The sequence below is a fragment of the Ursus americanus genome, chromosome 25, assembly GCF_024610735.1.
Source record: "Ursus americanus isolate L20-20 chromosome 25, mUrsAme1.1.p, whole genome shotgun sequence".
NCBI classification, from domain to species: domain Eukaryota; kingdom Metazoa; phylum Chordata; class Mammalia; order Carnivora; family Ursidae; genus Ursus; species Ursus americanus.
The window spans coordinates 45,820,886-45,844,916 of NC_142151.1; the positions used below are offsets into that span (position 1 = coordinate 45,820,886).

The following is a 24,031-nucleotide window of genomic DNA, read 5'->3' on the forward strand; positions in this document are numbered from 1 at the left end:
GAAGGGCATCTCCACAGTTTGGCTATTGCGGACATTGCTGCTGTGAACATTGGGGTGTATATGGCCCTTCTCTTCACTATGTCTGTATCTTTGGGGTAAATACTAGTGCTGGGTCATAAGGTAGCTCTATTTTTAGCTTTTTGAGGAACCTCCATACTGTTTTCCAAAGTGGCTGTACCAGACTGCATTCCCACCAACACTGTAAGAGGGATCCCCTTTCTCCACATCCTCTCCAACATTTGTTGTTTCCTCTCTTGTTAATTTTTGCCATTTCAACTGGTGTAGAGTGGTATCTCACTGTGGTTTTGATTGCTAACTGAACATAATAAAAAAAATACTGTATTCTAGTAGGGCAAAATTAGCCAGGTTTTTCTCTTTAAAAGACTAAGAATTTACTAATTTAGGGGTTCTTCAGCTTTAGATGTAGGTACACTGTGTAAACAACAATGTCCATTAGGGCCCTTCTCTGCAGAGAAGGGAACTGATGGGAACATGAAGCTCCTGCTTCCTGCTATATGATAAATAATAAAGTGTTCTGTCACTGACCCAATTGGCTACCTCTCTGTCAGCATCTATGAAATGATGGTGAGACGTGGTCACAACAAGTTGCAAGGAAGACTAGTTATGGACATAGACAAATATTCCATTAGTATAGAGGAAGTGGAGAGTGCGTGGGTGTTATGAAATATCAGTTTAGGGTCTATTAGATCATTTTGCAAAGACTTTTGGAGGAAAGACTAAATTCAGAACAGAAACAACATAGCATGTAGGACATAAACTGTTAGGTATTTCAGGTACAGTTTTTTTCTATAACAGGGTAATAAATTCTCCAACTAATACTGTCACTTGTTATTACCAACTAAAATAATCTTTTCTTTTTTGACTTCCAGTTTGTTATCTATGTATTTGGGATATCAAAACACATGTATGTGGAAGGGCAAACACAGATTAGGGACATCTATCCTGAAAGCTTTAGAAACATAGTAAAAGTAGTTTTGAAAAAAATATGTAATTTATTTTTTTAAGTATTTAGTGGCTGGGGAGAACTCCTGTATAATGTATAAATTTGTGACCCTTTGGGAATGGTGTTCTTGGATATCATATCTTCTGGGAACTGCTCATAACCTTTAGATATTTTCCTTTGGGGCCCAGAAAGCAGAAATACTCAAGGGAATCAAGTGTTGATGAATTTTATACGGCACTGTGAATAATACCAAGGAAAGCATTCAATACATGAATAAGTAAATTGTAGTAATGGGGAAATTTAATATACTACTCTAAGAATCTGGGGGAAAAGCTCTAAAACCATTTACAAAGTTGCTATAAATAGATAAAAAAACAATCATAGATCGTGGGGTAGAGGGAGATCCATTCAGAAAGGAATGGAATGTCAGTGTGTTTTGTTCAGCATGTTGATAAAAGAATTAAATATTAAAGCAGAGATACTTTGTCTGAACAAATCTGTTTAATATCTTCCAAAAGAGTGTTTGATTTTTAAGTGTTTTTGACAGATTGAGTTAGGACTCAAATGGATGAAAAGAATTGGTATGTCTAAAGTTTAAAAGCCATATTTCTTTTAGATATGTTTTTTTTTTAAAGATTTTATTTATTTATTTGACAGAGACAGCCAGCGAGAGAGGGAACACAAGCAGGGGGAGTGGGAGAGGAAGAAGCAGGCTCCCAGCGGAGGAGTCCGATGTGGGACTCAATCCCGGAACGCTGGGATCATGCCCTGAGCCGAAGGCAGACGCCTAAGGACTGCGTTACCCAGGCACCCCTCCTTTAGATATGTTTTAACCCATTTTATCTTATTTTTACATTATGGTATTAACCTTATTTTTTCTACCTTTAAATTGTGATGTAAGGGAAATCATGAAAAAAGACAATACAATGAAAATTTAGTATTAAAAAACATTACCTTTTAAAAATTTCACTAATATTCACAATATCTAACCTAGGTCTGACTTCTAATGGTTTTGTAATGTAACCTCGTTAATTTCTGTACAATGTGTGTTGGGGGGATGGTTGGTGTGTGTTATCTGTTGAAGTTGGACAAAGAAATAACCTGACATAATAAAACTGTGATTTAGGTGTTTTAGATATAGGCATTCCTACAGTTGTTGCCATCAGATTAACTTGTGTAAATGAAGAAAAATTTATAATTCATCGCTTCACAATTATGTGAATGTAAAAGGAATGTGGAGGAAAAACAACAGTCCTTTCTTCCATTCACTCAATTACTAACATGACTGACAACAGATCTTATTTTTTATCTTATAATCCTCCTATAAATGCCTCTAGGTATAACTGGAAACAAATTTTATTTGTACTTGTATGTTTATTTTTATTTATACGTCTTTGAAATAATAATATTATGTTTTAGAGATTGGAAATAATTATATTGATATTCTCCAAACAAAAAAACATTTTCTATCTGGGGCCCATTACTAAACCTTAGTTATTTTATGTGTTCGATAGAAGATACTGAGTAAAGAAATCTTCTTTAGAATCATTAATTTTAAAAAAAAGCACCATAAGTTGCCCTATAATCATTGGTAGGGATTGTATTTTTCAGAGGACAATTTAGGAAGAAATAGTCTTTCAAACTTAATCCTGATCTCCAATTTAATAGCTGTGCAAACCAGAATAATCTGTTTCACTTAATATATACCGTGTGTTGCAATAACTATAGTTATCTCTAGTTAATATTTATTTAATTACTTGTTAGCCAAATATTTGAATATCCTTATGATAGGGAAATACATGCCTTCTAAAATTTTGTCAACACTGTTTTGTGATTCACTGTTTGAAATTTACCAAATACTCTTCATCTCTTTTAGGCCATGCTAACCTCAAATTGTTCATCTTTCAGTCGTATTTTAGACAAAGAATAAAATGGTAAGTGTAGAGCACTGAAGTAGATGGAGAGAAACTTTATGGTAAACATTTTCTTATAATTTTTATTTACTAATACTAATTTACATATTATTAAATTTAAGATTATTACTACTTTTAAAGTTTTAATCTTTTTTTAATTTTTACTTACTAATTTACTTCTTTTAACTTTTTCCCTAAGCTCACTATTCTATTCTTTTTTTTTTTTTAAGATTTATTTATTTTTTTTTTTTTGAGAAAGAGAAAGATACAGAGAGCAGGGGAGAGGGCAGAGGGAGGGGGAGAGAAGCAGACTCCATGCTGAGCATGCAAAGCCTGATGACAATGACATGGGACTTGATCCCAGAATCCTGAGATCATGACCTGAGCCAAACTCAAGTCTGCCGCTTATCTGACTCAGGCACCCTTCACTATCCTAGTTCTAAAAATCATAGCATCTTTAGGTTTCCATTAAGTTTGTCTTTATATTTCTCCCTGCTCATGCAATTTCCTGAAACCATATTTATATATTTCTGCTTCAAAATCCATTACTCTCATTTTAATCATTTTTTCCATTCTCAGAATCATAGCTTTTAAAGGAAAACTGCACTTTTTTTATTACACACACCAACATTACCAGACTGTTCCTACTGGTTTTGGGGGGCATACAAAGTGGGAAGAGTTGGGATGGTAACCGAGATTGATGGAATAGAAAAACTACTAAGAACAGAAAATAAACTTATTCATGATAGTTCATATTTGCTTCTCTGAAATTGGATCTCGTTAGCTATGAAAGAAATGACAGACGAATCAGACATTTGAATTTGATTAGTTGAGTAAAACAGTAAGGTTATAGTAACCTGTTTATTGACGATGATAAGGTATGTGTGTATTTTATGTAAACCATTTTCTAATGTACTCTTAATGACAATAATCATTATTTTAAAGATTTTATTTATTTATTTGACAGAGAGAGACAGCCAGCGAGAGAGGGAACACAAGCAGGGGGAGTGGGAGAGGAAGAAGCAGGCGCCTAGCGGAGAAGCCTGATGTGGGACTCGATCCCAGAACGCCGGCATCAGGCCCTGAGCCCAAGGCAGACGCTTAACGACTGCACCACCCAGGTGCCGGGACAATAATCATTTTTGTTCCAGAGTGCAAACCTCTTAACTGAATAGAAAATAACATCCATTTTGACTCCTGCATAAAATCAAGAGAGAAGAAACATTTTTCCCTCCTTTAAAAGTCCCTCTAACTTCCTTCTGATAGTTCCTCTTAGATAAAAATAGTCAACAATTGCTATCATCACACAGGTAATTCTCGGGTAGAACCGCATTACAGATGAAATTTTCTGTGCAGATACTCTGGAAATACAAACCGTAGTTCGTCCTGGCGTATCCATCTTCGAAACCTGAATGAGCATTGTTATTCTACCTGAGATATCTTTTGCTGAACTTTACTTTAAACACTTAAATCACTCTTATTTTCCCCGTGGCATTATGAATTTCTTTCTTCCTTTCTTTTCTCTTAGACCTGGAACAGTCGAGGGCAGTAATGGGAAACCACACCCAAGCCATAGTGTTTATCCTGGCAGGTCTGACTGATGACCCACAGTTGAAAGTTGTGTTGTTGGTCTTCCTGCTTCTCACCTACTTGCTGAGCGTCACGGGCAATCTGACCATCATCACACTCACCCTGCTGGATACTCACCTCAAGACCCCCATGTATTTTTTCCTTCGGAATTTTCCCTTCTTAGAAATTTCCTTTACTACTACATGCATCCCCAAATTGTTGGTTACTATGGCAACTGGAGACAAAACCATTTCCTTTAATTGTTGTGCAGCTCAAGTGTTTTTTGTCTTCCTTCTTGGTGCATCTGAATTTTACTTGCTGGCCGCCATGTCCTATGACCGCTATGTGGCCATCTGTAAGCCCCTGCATTACACAACCGTCATGAACAGTAGGGTCTGCCTTCAACTTGTCTTCTGTTGTTGGCTTGCTGGATTCTTTACCATCTTTGTACCTCTCCTCTTAGGCATAAATCTTGACTTCTGTGCCTCCAAAATTGTTGATCATTTCTACTGTGATACCACTTCCCTGCTGCAGATCTCCTGCTCAGACACACGGCTTGTTGAGACCATGGGATTCATTTCTGCGTCGATGACACTCGTGGTCACGTTGGTAATGGTGATAATATCATATACCTATATTGCATTAACGATTCTAAAATTCCCTTCAGCTAATCAGAAGAAAAAGGCTTTTTCAACGTGTTCTTCTCACATGATTGTGATCTCCCTGTCTTATGGCAGCTGCATCTTCATGTATGTTAAGCCATCAGTCAAACAAAAAGTATCTTTTTCCAAGGGAATTGCAGTGCTCAGTACTTCTGTGGCTCCACTTCTGAATCCTTTCATCTACACTTTGAGGAACCAGCCAGTGCAGAAAACCTTCATGAATATGGTACACAGAGTTGTTTCTTTCTCAAGCAAATGAGTATTCTGTTGTATTTTACATAATGGAAATGAACAAAGGAACCCCTAATAATATCAATGTGTCCAGTAGTAGCTTCCAAGACACCCTTTCTTTGGGTTCCTTTTGTTTTGCTTTCATGTTTTTGATATTCGTCTTTATCTCTTCTCAAGCTTTATTTGCACAAAAATCTTTGTTCCAGAGAATTTAATTTTCTTTATGTCCTTCAAGAGATATTTTCTTCCTCTCACTTCCTTTACCTGTGAATATCTGAAAGAAATGGAGCTAAGCTTTTCAATCTGTCTCTGTTATCTTTGATTCTAGTCAAGAATATAAAGTATTTTATTTATTTTATATTTAATGTAGCATGCAATGTAAAGGCTATTACAATTCCTTATTTGTACTTAGTTACAACCTACTTAAAACTAATATTTATTTATCTTTTGTAATACTACTGAATTTTGCTACACTATTTAATGAAATGAAAAGATAACTGTGGCAGAGAATAACCATTAGTGTTGATGATCATATTAGAAAATACAGTTTATTTTTAGAAAGATCGTGGGGGCACCTGGATGGCTCAGTCAGTTAAGTGTCCATTCTTATTTCGACTCAAGTAATGATCTCATGAGTTGTGAGATCAGGCCCCATGTCAGGCTCCACACTTAGTGGGGAGTCTGCTTGAAGTTTCTCTCCCTCTGCCCCTTCCACACACTCTTGCTCTCTCATTCTCTCTTAGTTAAATAAATCTTTAAAAAAATAAAACTAAAAAAAGATTGTGCATTTGAGTATATTCCATTGAAACTAGTTGTTTAGTTTGTGTTAGAGAATTATGAGCAATTGCAAATATTTCTATTAAATGTGGGACAAATAACATACTAAGAATCATAAAAACTATTGAACATAGCTGCTTCATGAAGGGTAGAGCAGCATAATAACTTCAGCAAATGCCTAAGCTTGGTTTGGAAATCATCCTAATATGCACATCACCTTCAGATGATTTAATGAGTAAATGTGTTGAAGAAATTATAAATTATTAATCACGCACATTCCTGTATCATTTTGAAAGATGAAACTAAGGATAGCATTTTGTCTCTCTTCTATTTAGCTTTCCTATAATTGTGTTTCTTCCCATACATGGTATAGATTTAGAAAAGTATCATCTTATTTACTGAAGTTAATATCAAATGATAAGTAACTAGGTAGATTGATAGAGTTGGCAAAAAGTATGATAATGGTACAAAATAATAAATGAATGAGCTTTTTCTGTGTCGACTTTTCTAAAAGTCAAATTCAGAACCTGGATTAAAAATTAAATATGAAAGTATGGCATTAGAAAACGTGACTTAAAAATCTGTTGTTGAAGGAAGCTTTTGGAATTGGGTTATAGTTGACACTGACATTTAGAATGTACTTTAGTCATTTCTTTTTCTTTAATATCAACAGAAAGTATAAGTATAATGATTTGCATGTCCTGACTTTTTAAAATATTCATACAGTAAGGAGTCAAACTGAAAATAATCAGGTAAATTTACTTTTGGCAAATAGGAGCTATATACGTTCATAAAAAGAGAAGATCTCTGAGGATACGATAATCATAAGTTGATCTGGTAAATGATTTAGCTATCATTAATGCAGGGAAAAAATACTTGCTCGTGATAGATTCTGAAAAAGTGTCTTTCTTTGGTGTCAGCATTTTCTAAAAACTCACTTTGTCATAACGTTACAGTTTAGTAAGTTTAGCTGAATTATTTTTTATTTCAATTCTAGTTAGCATATAGAGTAAAATTGGTTTCCAGGATAGAAGTTAGTGAGCCATCACTTACATGTAACTCCCAGTGCTCATCACAAGTACCCTCCTTAATACCCATCACCCATTTAGCCCAGCCACCACCGACCTCCCTCAGTTTAACCATTTTTATTGTGCACTTTTGATAAGATTCATAGAAGAGAAATAACAATCGATCAGTGGAGATGAAGTTCATTTGGATTAGACAAACAGATGAGACATTGCTGCAAATTGTTATTTTCCTCTTTCTGTTTCTAAGGTGCCATGTTGAACACGATGGAGAATGTCACTCTGCCAAAACCTTACCTGAATATTTTAATGCATTCCTTCTGTCCAAATTGCTTCCTCTTGAAAATCTCATTCACGCTGATTTATATTCCTAAATTTCTGATAACTCCCATGACTGAAGACTAAATATTTTCCTAGAGCGTTGGTATAATTCAATCATTTTTTCTTCATCTTTTTGGGAGCTTCAGAATTGTGTGTTTGTATGTCCTATAACTACTCGATTGTGGTCTGCAACCCACTGCATCACCTGATCATTATGCCCAGAAAAATGTGCTACCAGCGTGTATCAAGTTGTACTCAGTTCGTGGGAACTAGATTCATCTCTTAACATACTTTGAGGCACAGCTCGAAGTTCATTTGATGTATTTGGATATTTACTTATTTCAGCAGGAAGTGCTCAGTACTATGCTGTATGTATAATCCCTAAAGAAGAACTCTCTGAGACGGAAAACAGAAAACACTAGCAAAAAACAATGAAGACAGAAGTCAAATCTGTAGAAGATAAATATAATTGAGATATCTCTAGTTAGATTCATCAGGGAAAAATAGAAGGCACAAATTACTGATTGATAAGATGACTTCACTAGAGATCCTACGGATCTGGAAAGAATAATGAGATATTATGAATCACTTTTTGGCAAAAATAGATCACTTATATGAAATGGATAAAATCCTTGTAAAGCAAAAACTTCCAAAGCAGCCAGAGAAATTTATAAACGGAGTACTCTATAGCAGCTAAAGTAAATGATTTGTAGTTAGAAATGCCCCCCCCCCAATCTAGGCTTAGATGGCTTCACTTAGGAATTATACCGAAAATTTCTAAAAATAACAACTATACACACGTTCTCCAAAACACTGAAGAAGGAAATACTCAATTCATCCGTAAGTCATCATTATCATGACACAAAAACACAGGCGATGCATTAAAAGAAAAAATAAATTCAGAAAATATTACTTATGAGTACATATATAGAAATTCTAAAACAATATATAAAAATTCAATCCAAAAACATGTAAAATGACAGTATACCAAAACTAAGAGTGGCTTATTTGTAAAATGCACTGTCCATTTAACATTAGAAACATACTGATAAAATCCTTAACATGCATACACAAAAGCTTCAAACAGTGTGAGGAAAAAATATAGAATTGAAAAGAGAAATAGATGAATCCACTATCATAGTTAGAAACTTCAACAACTCTATCCAAAATGGGCAGATGTAGCAGGCATAAAATTGGGAAGGACATAGCTGAACTCAACAACACCATCAACCAGCTCTATATAACTGACATAATAGACTATTTCAGCCAACAGCAGCTAAATACCTTTTCTTCCCAAGCTCACCAACACAGATCATATTCTGGGCCTTAAAAGACACTTAAAAAATTTTGAAGAATAGAACTGATACAATATCAGTTCCCAAACCATATGGTATTAAACTAGAAATCAGTAAAAAGGATGAATGAGAAATCCTAAATTATGTATAGATTAAATAACACTTCTAAATAACACATGGATCAAAGAAGAAATGTCAAGAGAAATTTAAAATTTATTTATTTTTTAAAATTATTTATTTATTTAATTTTTTTATTATGTTCAGTTACCCAACATATAGCACATCATTAGTTTTGATGTAGTGTTCAATGATTCATTAGTTGTGGAATAGCATGGAAGACCATAGGGGAAGGGAGGGAAAACTGAATGGAAAGAAATTTAAAAATTTTTAAATAAATGAAAATGAAGCAACACCTTATTAAAGTTTGTGGGATGCAGTGAAAGCAATGCTTACAGAAAAATTTATAGCATTATATGTATCTATTAGAAAAGAAGAAAAATCTATAATCAGCTACCTAAACTTTCTCTGTAGAATATGGACATTAAAAGGATAATAAGGAAGTCCTATGAACAATTCTGTGACCACAAATTTGATAACCTAAGTGAAAGTGACCATTCTTTGAAAGAAAAATTTGCCAAAACTTACATAAGAGTAATCCAAAAGGGTTTATATCTGTTAAAAATTCACTTAATAATTAATTACCTTCTAAAACAGATAGAATCAGGCATTCTATGTTCATAGTTTCTTAGACAGAATGCTATTAAGATACCACCCAAAACAATTTACAGATTTAGTTCAATCTCTGTCAAATTCCAATAGCAGTACTTTTTTCAAAAATGGAAAACAAAAAAGAAATTGGAAAAGCTGATTCCCAGATTCAAATAGAATTGCAAGGAAACCTGAATATCCAAAACCATCCTGAAAAAGAAGGAAAGAGTGAGAAGACTCACATTTCCCAATATTGAAGCACACTCTGAAGCCACAGTGATCAAAAATTGTGATATTGGCACTGGACAGATATATAGAAACATGGAATAAAGTGAAGAGTCCAGAAATAAGCCTATACATCTATCACTAATTTTCACTAGGGTATCAAGATCACTAGGGTATCAATGGAGAAAGAATAGCCTTTTTAACAAACAGTGCTGGCATAATGAGATAATCACATGTGAAAGAATAAAATTAGACCCCTACCCCACACTATACAAAAATCACCCCAAAGTACATCTATGACTTAGATGTAAAAGCAAACTATCCAAGTCTTTTAACAAGGGTGGATATATGACCTTGGATTTGAATTTGGCAACGGATTTTTAGATATGGTATGAGCAACAAAAGGATTAAATTGGGCTGCATCAAAATTGAATACTTTTGTTCATCTAAGGACATTATCAAGAAGTGAAAATACAATCTCCAGGAAGGGAGAAAAGATTTTCACATTGTATATCTTATAAGGTTCTAGTATCCAGAATATTTCGGAAAAAAGAACTATTAAAAATCAGCAACAACATAAAGGAATAACCCAATTAAAAATGTGCAAGGATTTGGGCGCTCCTGAGTGACTCGGTTGTTTAAGCAAATGACTCTTGGTTTCTGCTTGGGGCATGATCGCATGGGTCCTAGGATCAGCCCTGTGTCAGGCTCTACACTCAGTGAGGAGTCTGCTGGAAGATTCCTTTCCTCTAACCCTCCCCCAACTCGCACATTTGTGTGTGCAGGTGTACACACACACTCTCTCTCCCAACTACATAAACAAATCTTTAAAAAAATGTGCAAGGATTTGAATACAAATTTCTTGAAGTGTCCAACAAACACATGTAATGGCGCTCAATATCACTAGGCATTATGGAAATGCAAATCAGTACCATGATATACCACTTCAAACCCACTAGGATGGCTCTAATTTTTAAAATGTGGATGTAGAGTAATTGGAATGCTTTTATATTGTTAGTGAGAACATAAAATTGTGCAGTCACTACGGAAAACGGTTTGGCACTGATGTATGTGTTGTGTGTGGGCTAGAGATGTTTACGTAAACTTTGTGTTATGTTACAAGGTAAAGAGTCCACTGAAATCTGACTTACGGAACAGCAAATGCTATCACAAAGAGTAATAGAGAAATATAGGCTTTTAAAAAAGATTTTATTTATTTTTTTGACAGAGAAAGAGAACACAAGCAGGGGGAAAAGTAGAGGGAGAGGAAGCACGCTCCCCGCTGAGCGGGGATCCCGATGTGGGACTCGATCCCAGGACGCTGGGATCATGACCTGAGCCCAAGGCAAATGTTAAACCATCTGAGCCACCCAGGCGCCCCCAAATATAGGCTTTTTTGGTTTCTTTCTTTCTTTTTTTATGTGACTCTATTAATGCCATGTGTTATGCTTTTGTAAAACTAAGATTAAAAGAAAACAAATTCAGAGAGTTGGATAGACTTAGTGAAATTTTGACTAAAAATTATGAGTGAATTTTGAGAGGATATTACCGCTGACTAACAGAATATTAAAGGAGGTTGGGTGTCCATAGCAATGTGTTTATGAGGATATGAAGAGAGCAGGTATCTCTATAACCTTTCCTCTATAATTCTTTTATATTTTCCTCTTCTCCCCTTTTTCCTCCTTCTTCATAGAAGTCAGCTGTGAGAAACCACAGAACAGTGACCCCTTTTCTTCTTCTTGGGCTGCGCAATGATCCACAATTACAGGTGGCCCCTTTTCTTCTCTTTGTTTTTGTCTTTACCCACATGTGAGTGTCACTGGGAATCCAGCCATAATCACCCTCACCCCACTGGTCTCTCATCCAAAGACAATCACATATTTCTTCCTCCAAAATTTCTCGTTTTTAGAAATCTCATTCACCACTATCTGCATCCCCAAATTTCTTGTCAGCATGGCAACAGGGGATAAGGAAGTAGGAAAGCTGAAGGGACTCCATTTCAGAAAGGCCCCATCTCTGCTCTTCTCTGCGAGGCCCCGTTTACACGTGTTCCATACATCACCTCTGAACAAGCCAGAGATGCTATGTTCCCACCTCAGAGGGGAAGCAAGAAAGTTCATCATTCTCTGAGTTTTTTCCTAAGAAGAGACAGATTCCAGACAGGTTCCAGGACATTAGCTTCAAACGAACTTCTGCTGCCACCAGCATCCATACCCTTACCTTTGGTAATTTATAGAACAATACCTATTGTTCACCTGATACTCACTTTTCCCTGGACTCCTGGAGAAACATGCACCTTAGACCGTTTTCTAATATAAACCCCTGGTCCCAAAAAACAACCAAGAGACTCATTCTCCTTTTCCTTCCAAGGCTCCCAGACACTCCGTCTGCTATCTCTCACTTACGCTAGTCAATAAGCTCTGATTCTACTTGCTCTGGCTCACATTTGCTTTCTACCCAGTGTGAAGCCAAGGACCTCCTTGCTTGGTCCCGTGTGACCCTCCACTGGGTCCTCAGACCCTGTCTGCCCGCATCAATCAGACCATTTCTTGCAACAGCTGTGCAGCACAGCTCTTTTATACTGGCGTGGGTGCAATCAGATTTTTTTTCTGGTTCCTTGAGCAAATGTTTATCTTTGGACTAGTACTTCACAGACTCTGGGCACACTTCTTAAAGATCTCTGTAGTTAAACTCTTGGAATAGTGTGACCCTTACTAGTGATTAGAATGGATCAAATAAGTTTACTCATTTGATGATTGAAACAATAATCTTGTGCTCAGAAGTGTTGACCTTCCTAATTCTGAAGCTTTCAGAAAAAAATGGAAAATAGAATTATAACAGTAGAGCCTTAAAAACAATATTTTTAATGGTCTTAGAAGATTCTCAGAATCACTGAATGAAAGTAATACTAATCACACTTTCAGTAATAAATAAAATCAGCTTGTCAATTTAAAGCCAAATGAGAGTTCCCTGTTGTGATGTATTGCTCTAGAAATGCCAAAACCAAAGTTTTTTTTGCATATCAGATTCTAAAAACAGTCACCAACAGTTGAGGTCAGATGCATTTATACAGAGTTTATAAACAGATGGAAGTATTAACCTAATTACCATGAGCAAAAGGAGTGAGATAGATGAAAGATATGGTTCTATCGCTTCCCTAAGCCAAAATTAAGGGCGGATACACACAGGAAATGTAGCGTTCCTGGCTGGAAGTTTGCTGAATCTTTGAATATGGAGAGGCACACTATTGTTGCCAAAGGAAAAGAGTCTGTGCATCTTTTCTTCAGGTCAGAATTAATTAACATAATTTTGTTAGGTAGAAAACAAACTGGAATTGAGAGAAAGACTTTGGCAAGTAAACCTTATATCACGTAACGATTTAATTGACACTATGTTGCTATGGAAAATACTGAATTTATTTCATAATAATTTTAGATAACAGATGGGTAACATAGGGTATATTGGTTATATTCCAGATATAGGAATGAAAGGGGCATTTATACGTCTAGAAGACTAACAAGGTGATGCTTATACAAACGGTTCAAAATCACTAAAATACCAGGTTTAAGTCTAAAATACAATTCTGGTATACGAGTCCTTTTAACTTCTCTAGGCTTATTCCCTCTACCTTTATAACAGCATAGTATGAACGAGTAACACTGCATTCTTGAATTGTTCAATATCGACAATATCTTCTACTGAGTGCCAAAGAGTTCTAATAGCATATATTTAAGGAACTATGAGATGTGGGTTAAATTACTCCTCCTTTATATACGGAAATTCTGAGGTGCAAAAATTTCATGTATTCTGTGCAGTATTCCACGTTGCATTTGTAAGGAAACCTTTACGGAACCCAGGCTGAGTATCTCAAAAATCCTGTTTTAAGCATGAGGTATCCTAAGTCTCCAAATGCATGTGGTTATCTAATACCTCTCTGTTATTAGCATATATTGAGACCAAAGTCTTCTTTCCTGATGTATACTTTCAGCCTCAATATAATTATCACTATCCCCTAAAGTCATCTCACATCTCCATAATTACTTAGAAGCCACAGATATGCCCCATGATATTTTAATATCCCTTCATTACAACACTAATTATACACTATATATCAATACTGGAGTTATATGTCAGTCACCTTTAACCAATGCAATCTTCTTAAAGTTAAGGATTGAGCCCCTTGAAATGTCTGCAATAAGAAAGATACACTATGTATGTTCAATTAATTAGCAAATTTCATACAGCAAATTATACTTATAAAAGGCATGTTTTATTTAAAGTCATGGTTTCTAGAAGCTTCTATACAATAAAGAAATGTTATTTAAGGCTTGCAGTACAGACTTGAGAGAGTAAGTTATTGTAGCAGGGTGTTTTCATTTGGAGGAATAAAAACTAAGCATGGGACTGAACAGCAAGATTCTTCTAGAGACTGTCCTATATGACATAAGTAATGACATAGAAAAACATGATCAGAAGAAATGAATGAAACTTTTTTTGTTTTTATTGCAAGTTTGTGATTTGTAGTATTTATTACGATTGTTTTTTTGAAAAACACATCTTTTGTAACATATCCCAGAAAACTTCTTTCACCTGCTGGTTCCTTAGCGTATAAATGAAGGGATTTAGTAAAGGGACAATGGAGGTATACAGCAAAGCTACGCCTTTGGATGCACTCACCCTTTCCTTGGCAGATGGTTTAATATATATAAAGATGCAGCTTCCATAAGTCATGGAGACAACAATCATATGGGAAGAACAGGTGGAAAAAGCTTTGGTCCTTTGCTGTGCAGAAGGGAATTTCATAATGGTCTTCACAATGCAAGTGTAGGAGAGAATCACTAACACCAATGTGACCGCAAGTGTCACCACAGCAAGGATAAAAGACATCAATTCTATGACATGTGTATCTGTGCAGGATATCTGCAGGATAGGAGACGTTTCACACATAAAGTGATCAATTATTCTGGAAGCACAGAAATCCAGCTGGAGTCCCATGAGCAATGGAGGAAAGATGATCAGGAATCCCGTTAGCCAAGAGGAAAGTACAAGCTGATAGCACACTCTGCTGTTCATAATAATTGGGTAATGCAGGGGTTTACAGATGGCAGCATAGCGGTCATAGGACATGGCAGCCAGAAGGTAAAACTCTGTAACTCCCAGTAAAAGAGTAAAAAATAATTGAGCTGCACAATTATTATATGAGATGGTTTTTTCTCTAGTCACGATGGTTTTCAAGTATCTGGGAATACATACTGTTGTGAATATGATTTCTAAAAAGGAGAAATTACGGAGAAAGAAATACATTGGTGTCTTGAGGCGAGGATCCAGCAGAGTGAGGAGGATAATGATTAAGTTCCCCATGAGGCTCAACGTGTAATTAAGAAAGAGAAACACGAAAATCACAATTTGCAATTGTGGGTCATCTGTCAGTCCTAGCAGAATGAACTCCATTTCCATTGATTGGTTTTTCATTTCTCTTTTATGAGCTTTATCATATACACTTAAGAAAAGAAGAACAAAAGTTGAACGTATGTATGACTATAATATAATGTAGAGTGATAGAAATTAACCTATAAAAAATTAACCTATGAATATAAGTATATATAAAACTTAAACAAATATAAATAAGTCTAAGTGTATATAATTAACTTAAAGATATATAAATTTTATATAATTTAATAATAATATGTAAATATATGTGCTAAATAAATATATATACTAAATACGTATTTTAACTAAATATATATATTAACCCAAATACTTGCATATTTACCTAAAGCAGAAAAAGGTGTATATTCTCTAATTTATCCGTTTGCAAATGATTTCTCCAGTCTGAAAGTTTGTACACATAATTACATGCTAAAGACAACTCTAAATTCTTTACCAATCGTTAGTTCTCTTTTTTATAGTATTTCTCACAATGTTTTCTCTAGAACTTGAATATTTTCTTTGGTTAATAAGCATTTTTACCCATTCCTCCCGAGTGGACCCAACTCTGCATGCATAATCTAAATAAAAGAATGTGAGTCACCTTAGGGGCACCTGGGTGGCTCAGTTGGTTAAGCATCAGACTCTTGAGTTTGGCTCAGGTCATGATCTCAGGATCATGATGACATCAAACCCTGGGTCAGGCTCTGTGCTCAGCAGGAAGTCTGCTTGAGATAATCTCCTTCTCCCCCTGCCCCTTCCCCCATTCTCACTCTCTCTCTAAAATAAATAAATAAGTTTTAATTGAAGGAATATGTGTTATTTTAAATGTATTTTTTCTATCATTTTTATTCTACCTGTGCAAATATCCTAAGTTATTCTGTGTTTCAGAATGTGCATCAGGGGGATTTTCAAAACAAGAATTTACGTTTATATTACAATTCCTGTGATAGTTAATGACTAAAGCAGGGTGATTCCCATTAATCCGGTAAAGTGAAATTTTTTTCTGTACTCAGTGTACATAATTATTATTATCTATTTTTTGAACAGCTTTGCTATTCGTAAAAGGACAGTTGTTTCAGTATATATAACAATTATATCAAAACAAAACATGACAAAAACAGACAACATATTTTTAAGAAAAATTATTCTGTATTTCTTTTCAATTCAGCTTTTTGAGGTGTATTCCTAAATTTGTCTACATAATTTGGGTAACTTTTTTTTTAACTTTCCCAATATTCTTTGTAAAATTATTGAATACAACAGAAATTATTATAGGGAAGTAAAATCTGCCACCCCAAAATGAGTCTCTTTGGCATGAGGATGAATTTAAGCTGATTATTTTTGAGAAATGGAAGACTCAGAATGTTTTTCTTTTCACCTCCTCCTCAAATGTCTAAAAGAATTTAGATAAAGGACCTGATGCAAAAAGCCGCTATCACTGTGGATGACAACTACAGTGTAATATGAAGTAGGTTTGATAGAAAGGGAGGAACTTCGCAAAGTCTGCTTCTTAAAATTCTTCTGTAAGTCCCATTGTTTCTGGGTGGCCCAGCAAACCTTTGCTTCTCAAAGGTTTACTCTTTTTCATTTTCCTTTGAATTGTTGTCCTGTTTTTCAAAGTCCCAGACCCTCATATCCTTCTTCTTTGTTCAGAATGGCATTTAAGCCTCGATTGCCTGACTGCCTATGATTCTCATATTCTTATGGAGTCCCGCCATACGTACGGAATTAATTAGATTTTCCCCTAATCTGTCTCATGTCAATTTAATTCTTAAACCAGCCAAAAGAATCTTCAGTAGTACAGTAAAACTTTTCCTCCCCAACGTTCTATTACTACCAGTCCTTTCTAAGCATAAGAATCCGACTTATTTCTATGTTATATTTTTCCCTTTTATGTGAAACACGCTGGTCTACTTCATCGTATGAATTACCTGCAGACTTTAAAGGGAATGGTTAGCTAAAGCACTCCGTTATTTTTATTCTTTTGCATTTGGCTTCTAAATAATTGCTTTATGTTTATTAATTTTTTTAGGGGGGAAATAAAACTAAAATGTTCCATGCTTAATGTCATTTTCTGAAACAGATTTTAAGGAAGAGCTTTAATATTTTCCATGGCAATTGGAGACTTGCAGTCTTCAGCGACTAAGTGGTCACAACCGTTTATTGTAAAACTATGTTTATGTCCTTGTTATAATTCCCATCTTTGTTCTACTTCTGATTTGACAAGGTATGCTCCAGGAGTCAGTCATACAAGCTCTGATAGCATGTGGGTCCAACAGACTGTTCTAGAACTGTGCTATTTCAAATTGTAGAGAAGAGTTGCTCAGTATTTTTTCCACATCGCATTACCCAGGGCAATACTTAATTCATAAAAAGAATCAGAGAAAAGGAAAGTTAGATGCAACTATATATGAATAAAATAGATTGTAACATCTGTTATAACACAACCGTTAAATGACTGTATCATTAAAAAAAATCATAAACCGAAAATTTAGTAGTAAAGTTCAGCTCCCTGAATTACACTTGTGCATTTGACTGAAGTTCAGATTTTGAAGTCAAGTTAAAATTATAGTTGTCTCACCGTCCTGGATCTACTGTATCTAGTGTCCCCTTATGTGTACACGGCAGAGATGTATGTTAACATGATTAATCATGATTTCACTCTATCATATTTTATTATCTAACCTGGATATCTCTTATTAATGATTTTTGTTGGAGGGACCCCATACATACAGTGTTTCTGCAAAGACTTTCCACAACCCTCAAATTCATACTCACTTTGACGTTCGGAACTCAAGTATTAATAGTTTTAATGGATATCCATCTTCTCTTCCAGATGAGCTGCATTTTGTGAAAGTTTGCTGTTACAGTTGCTGTCCTTCAAAACCTCAAAATAGGTAGTTATACTTTAAAATAAAATAAGGTGAGGCGACTGAAAAAACTCAGGGCATCATCTGATGAAAGTCAAGCAACAGTTCCAAGAGAGATTTCATATTGCTCTCTATCCATTTATGAAATGCTGCAGTTTTAACATTTTCCCCTTTCTAGAGACTTAAGGATTCTATTGAAACAAAACAAAGGGGAAAAAAAACTTTTCTTTGGGGATCAGACTTCCAAAAGTACTAATGACTGGCAGTAAAAGACACCACTGTAATATACCGTTAACAAAAGCTGAAGTGAATGTATCCCAGAGGAGTATCATAAACGATTTAGAATAATGGATGAAATACTTAACAGGATTGTTAGCAGTTCACCATCGTGGGGCAACACCGAGAAATCCCAAGCTGGTTTATACAAGCCCAAGACACTGCCTTGCTTCCCATTAGCAACAGAAGCAGTTTTAGACTTTACCGTAAACCCTTTTACACTCTGACACCCGGTAGTGCATTTATTTACAGGTAACAATTAAGCATAATATTTTATCATATTAAAAGGTTGAGACCTAGGTTGGATGTTTGATGAAATTATTTTGATCCTTCGAGGGAACTGAAATTTAGCTATTAAATACATTTTATGTTAATGCCCAAATCTGGAGCTGATTCAATGTCCCTTTCCTGGTAAATAGTGTAAAAAATTGTAGCATATATATACAATGCAATAAATTATTCAAATACAAAAAAATAAAACACAATTGAATCTTTGAAATATACTAAGGGAACGAAGCCAGTTACAAGATCTACATATGCTGATACTATTTCTACAATTCTGAAAAACCCTGAACTATAATGGTAGAAGTATGACCAATGGTTTGAGGAGCTAATGGTGAGAGGACAATATAGACTACAAAGGTGGTGCGAGAAAACACTTAAATATTGGAAGTACTTTATATCTTGATTACAGTGGTGGTTTCCTGACACTATGTTTGTCAGAGGTCATTAAACTATATACCGCCCAAAAGGTGTCCTTTTTGTAGTTAAATTCTATCTCAGTAATCTAGCAAATATATTTGGATGTGACTTACCCCTTTTTTTATTGGGCTATTAATAAGATTACTTAGATGTGTGCTGTCCTATATGATAGCCACAGGCCACATGTGGATGTGTACATTTAAATTTAATGTAATAAATATTAAATTAAAAATTAAATATTCAGTTCCTCACTTGGTGGTCATGGGATGGGTTGCTGCTACTGTGTAAGATCTAAAATTACCAAAATTTACAGTAATTTAACATCCCAGGCTTCCTCTGGAAGTTACAAGCCTTCACAAGACTCTAGAGTTCTAAATTGAGTCCATCAGACAGATACTGCCAGTGAAAATGTTGTCTAGGTGGGGAGACAGAATCTGAGTGCTTCCCACTTTACCGTCTTCTGAATATTCCCTCAACGACCAACTCGTTTTTATGACAAGCTTGTAAACTCCAAGTACATAATCTACTTGACTGGAACAGATTCGTATCCAATGTCAATACACTCCCTTTTTTCCTACATTAATCAGTGTACCAGGTATCGGGTTTTAAATAACTATTCTCTAATAACTTTGAACACAATATATTGTAATGAAAGTATTCTACAAAAACTAAGGATGCACTGTATGGTGACTAACATAATATAATAAAAAATATTATTAAAAAAAGTATTCTAGTTTGTCAGATAAACTCTAATATTGATTTTTTTTATTAAAAGGAAATAAACTATATCCTTAACATATTAATTTGGTTTGGTGAAGTTTATTTTTTGTTGTTGTTTTGTTTCTTTGTTTGTTTTGTCTTATTTTACATCTGATTCATTGGGCTACAGGTACCCCTGAAAAAGAATTCCCTCTACTCATGTGAAAACAACCTCCCTGTTTTCTCACAGTCATACATTTGTCTAATTTCACATAATCTATTTAGAATTTGCAAAAAAAATGATAAATAAATGCCACTAAATAACTATTAGTTTTCAAGAAAATATGAAACAATATGACAGCCATAAATAGGCAATTTGAAAATCTTCATTTTCAATCCCAGCTCCAAACTACTAGCTCTACTGTAGCAGTGAAGTTAATTGATGATTAAAGCATTTTTTCCCTATTTGGCTAAAAGGAAATAGTAAGAGCATTTTTCTCTTACAGAGTTGTTTTAACTTTGATGAGATAATATTTGTACTGTGCATAGCACTTAGTAGTAGTCAATACATACTATAATTTGTCAATTTAATTATCAAGCTATGGAATATAAAACTAAAGAATCAGGGGCACCTGGGTGGCTCAGTCGTTAAGCGTCTGCCTTCGGCTCAGGGCGTGATCCTGGAGTTCTGGGATCGAGCCCCACGTCAGGCTCTTCTGCTGGGAGCCTGCTTCTTTCTCTCCCACTCCCCCTGCTTGTGTTCCCTCTCTCACTGGCTGTCTCTCTGTCAAATGGATAAATAAAATCTTAAAAAAAAATTAAAACTAAAGAATCAAACTTGTAGAATTACATAAACAAATTTAATACTATGAATCAGAATATATTATTTTTGAATAATTGACCTCTAAGAAAAATGATTATAAGAATTTTGAACTTTACTTCTGTCCATGATCCTGGTTACCAAATTAATCAACTCCCTCCCAGCATACTCATAAACATAAGTAACCAGACAAATGAGAATAATAAATCTGCTCGTGAGGAGATAGTGATGATAATGTAGCTGAAAGTGGTAGACTGATAATGGTTCCTGAAAATAATGAGACCTAATCCCTGGAACCTACATGTATTACCCAATTTTCAAAATGCTAAAAAAATAAAAAGTGTTTGCCAAAAAAAAGTCTTTGCCAATATGTTTAAGTTAAAGATCTTACATTGGAATAGAGAGATTATCCTTGATTAACCAAGTGGCGTTTAAAGGTAACTACACGTGTCCTTATTAAAAGAGAGGCAGAGAGATATTTGACCCAGACACCAGAGAAGGCAATCTAAACACAGACGCAGAGATTGGATAATGTGACTGCAAACCAGAGAAAGCCAGTAGCCTCTAGAAGTAGGTAGAGGCAAGGAATGGAGCCTCCCTAGTGCCTCTGGAAGAAGCCCAGCACTGCTGACACATTGATTTTGGCCCAGTGAAACTGACTTCAGATTTCAGGCCTCCAGAATTGTGAAAGAATGAGTTTTCATTGTTATCCACTTTGTCATAATTTGATAGAGTATCCACAGAAAACTAATACAATGTCCAGTAAAATAAAAGGCAATACATACCTAGTTATAGTAAAATAATAGTAATAAACGTCAAGCCTTGGGAACATAAAGAAGAGCTTGCACTTCCTACTAAATGGCAGTCAGATGTCCTTGAAGGAGCTTTCTGGTACGAAAAGCCTACAGATTCTGACACAAATTTAAAAAGAAAATGAAAAGATGAGTGGCTGAGCTCGTGGAAAAGTAAGTAAAATCTGCAATGTCTAGAAAGGAAGGAAGGGTGAACAAATCCTCAAACAGCTCATCGCAGGTAAGAGAGAGAAAACAAGTATTAGCCCAGGTACTGGATTTAAGCTGGACTTCATAGAACAGACTAACAAGACAGTTTAGTTTCCATGCACAGCGGATCGTTGTGTGGTTTGTAGACATACTGAGCCTGAACCAGGAAAAGCTATCTTTCTAAAAACACAAATAAGAAATAAAAATCTTCACCAAGGAAAGATAAGTGTGGACACTTGCCTCCTTGATTGAATATGACTGGAATAAGAAAAATACCTTCCTTTAGAATTTTTATTCTCATCCCTCCACTTAGACATATTTGCAAGTAGATTGCATACTCCCCCAGCATTTGAATACCACCAGCTCAAAATTTACTTCACAAAGATCCCAGGGATTAGCACCTAAATACACAGCAGCTACAAATTCTAATCCTCCTAGTAGAACTCAAATATACCTACAGGTGTCACTCTAAGAAATGTGACTTCACAATAAAATATCTCATAATATGTGCATGGCAGGACAACACAAGTAATCACAAGAAGAAATAATAAACTACTGAATAGACTCGAAAATTATAGAAGTGAATCACACAAAGTTTTTTAAAGAACTCATACTACTTTAAAGCAATAAAAGAGACTAAGGCACTTTTCTGTAGGGATAAGAGACTATTGAAGAAAAAGGTTTGGAAACATAGGACCTATTGAAATGAAAATTTAAATAACTGAAAAGCAATTTTATATATGGGTTAAACCACTAATTGATGTGTTCAACGAGTTAATGTGACAATAGGAAATAATTGTCAATGAATTGGTTTAAATACAGTGTAGAAAGGCAAGATAATATAAATAATAAAGAGTTCACAAAACATTGTATGTATGAGATGTTCTGACATTGATTTGATTTGATATCAAGAAGGAGAAATTACCTAGACTAGGGAAGACATTTCATTAAGAGGATGTGGCTCAAGAAGCTGGAAGTGCAGAACAGAAGGATTCTAAGCTCAACCTCATCCCATGAACACAACTAGGTAACACTGACATCATGTAAGTGATGCAGAAGGACCCAAGTCTGGCAGAATAAACTCCACAACTAAAGGTAGAGAAGAGGCCACATGGAAGAGAGGAGAAAGGGCAAAGACAGGTGGGCAATTAAACAGACCCTGGGACCCACAGGTGGGGAGAAAGGAAAGAAATAGACTATCACACTTGGGAGCCTTACAGAGGAGGAAAAAAACACCACATGGCTCTGAAAACCAGAAGGACCAAATATCATTAGTTCTTTCAACCTGGGGGACACAAAGCCTGAAATTTTAAAAATCAGTGGCTCAGTGGTGGGAGAGCATGGAAGACAGCGGAGAGCCAAGTCTCTGTCCTTACAAAGACAGCATAACTGGGGTGCCTCGGTGGCTCAGTCAGTTAAGCATCTGCCTTTGGCTCAGGTCATGATCCCAGGGTTTTGGGATCTGGACCCATGTCAGGCTCTGTGCTCAGAGGGAAGTCTACTTCTCCCTCTCCCTGTGTCTGCCACTCTGCCTGCTTGTACCTGCTCTCTCTCTCCCTCTCCTTCTCTCGCTGTCTCTGTCAAGTGAAAAAATGAAATCTTAAGGAAAGAAAGAAAGAAAGAAAGAAAGAAAGAAAGAAAGAAAGAAAGAAAAGAAAGAAAGGAAAAAGAGACAGCACAACAATCAGCCCTGCAGAGAAGTAACTCTTTGAAAAATGCCTGGGGTGGGGGCGAGTGAGGATGGTGGAGAAATACAGGGATCTGGGTTTCCCTCATCCCTGGAACACAGCAGTATTAAGCCCAGATCACTTGGTCACCCAGGAAATTGATCTGAGGATTGGAATTAGGATTTCCATGGTTGGAGGCAAATAGGATGACAGATGGTGGGTGAAGGGAAGCAAACTGGGGGAGAGGAAAGCTGCCATGCTACAGAGGGAGGGAACCATTTCCATGGGAAGAGAAAAGACAGAGAAGGAGAGAGGGGTTGAGAGAGTGCAGCTTTGGGTTCCCACAAGAAGAAAACTTGGGACCTGGGGGAACGAAGAGACACATATTTTTTGTAAACAGTTAAGTGTAGCTGAACTTTTGGAAGTGCTAGACTTTGCCCAGAGTAGAGCTGTAGCTTCCTGTCCTGGTGAGAAGGAAGGCCCTGGCCGTAGAGGGTGCACAAAGTGGTGCAGGGATCTCAGGGATTGGACTGGGAGAGACCGTTCCAATCATTAGAGTACATACATAGGGAAGGGGGTATATATCCTCTCCAAGGACAAAAGATGTTGTGAGTGTCAGCAAACAGCCTTTCACTGGCAAGGGACTAAGGCCTCTGCAGAGGGGCAGAAGGGGATATCCTGGTTGGTGCTTTTCAGGTGCCACAGCATAAAATCTGCACACCTCACAGGCATCAGACTGTTTTTCTGGGAGAAAGAGCAAGTACAAGTACATAACTAAAGAAAGCCAGTAATCCATGAGTGAAGAGAGGGCGAGAAAAAAGGAACAGAGGAGCACCACAAAAACAGAACCAAAACAGGTAACAAAATGCTAATAAG

The 24,031-nt window shown here is 35.9% G+C and overlaps 2 protein-coding genes across 2 annotated transcripts; one reads left to right on the top strand and one right to left on the bottom strand.

The window, feature by feature from the left end:
- Positions 1-4,428: 4,428 nt before the first annotated feature.
- LOC123797162 (olfactory receptor 6C74-like) lies at positions 4,429-5,367 on the top strand. Its single transcript, XM_045804925.2, has one exon. The coding sequence runs from the start codon at positions 4,429-4,431 to the stop codon at positions 5,365-5,367; it is 939 nt and encodes a 312-aa protein (XP_045660881.2).
- An 8,074-nt stretch (positions 5,368-13,441) lies between these two features.
- LOC123797161 (olfactory receptor 6C6-like) lies at positions 13,442-15,162 on the bottom strand. The gene is made up of 2 exons (XM_045804924.2): positions 14,246-15,162; positions 13,442-13,472 (listed from the first exon to the last, which is right to left on the bottom strand). Exons 1-2 carry the CDS (start codon positions 15,160-15,162, stop codon positions 13,442-13,444), a joined length of 948 nt encoding a protein of 315 aa, XP_045660880.2.
- Positions 15,163-24,031: the final 8,869 nt, after the last annotated feature.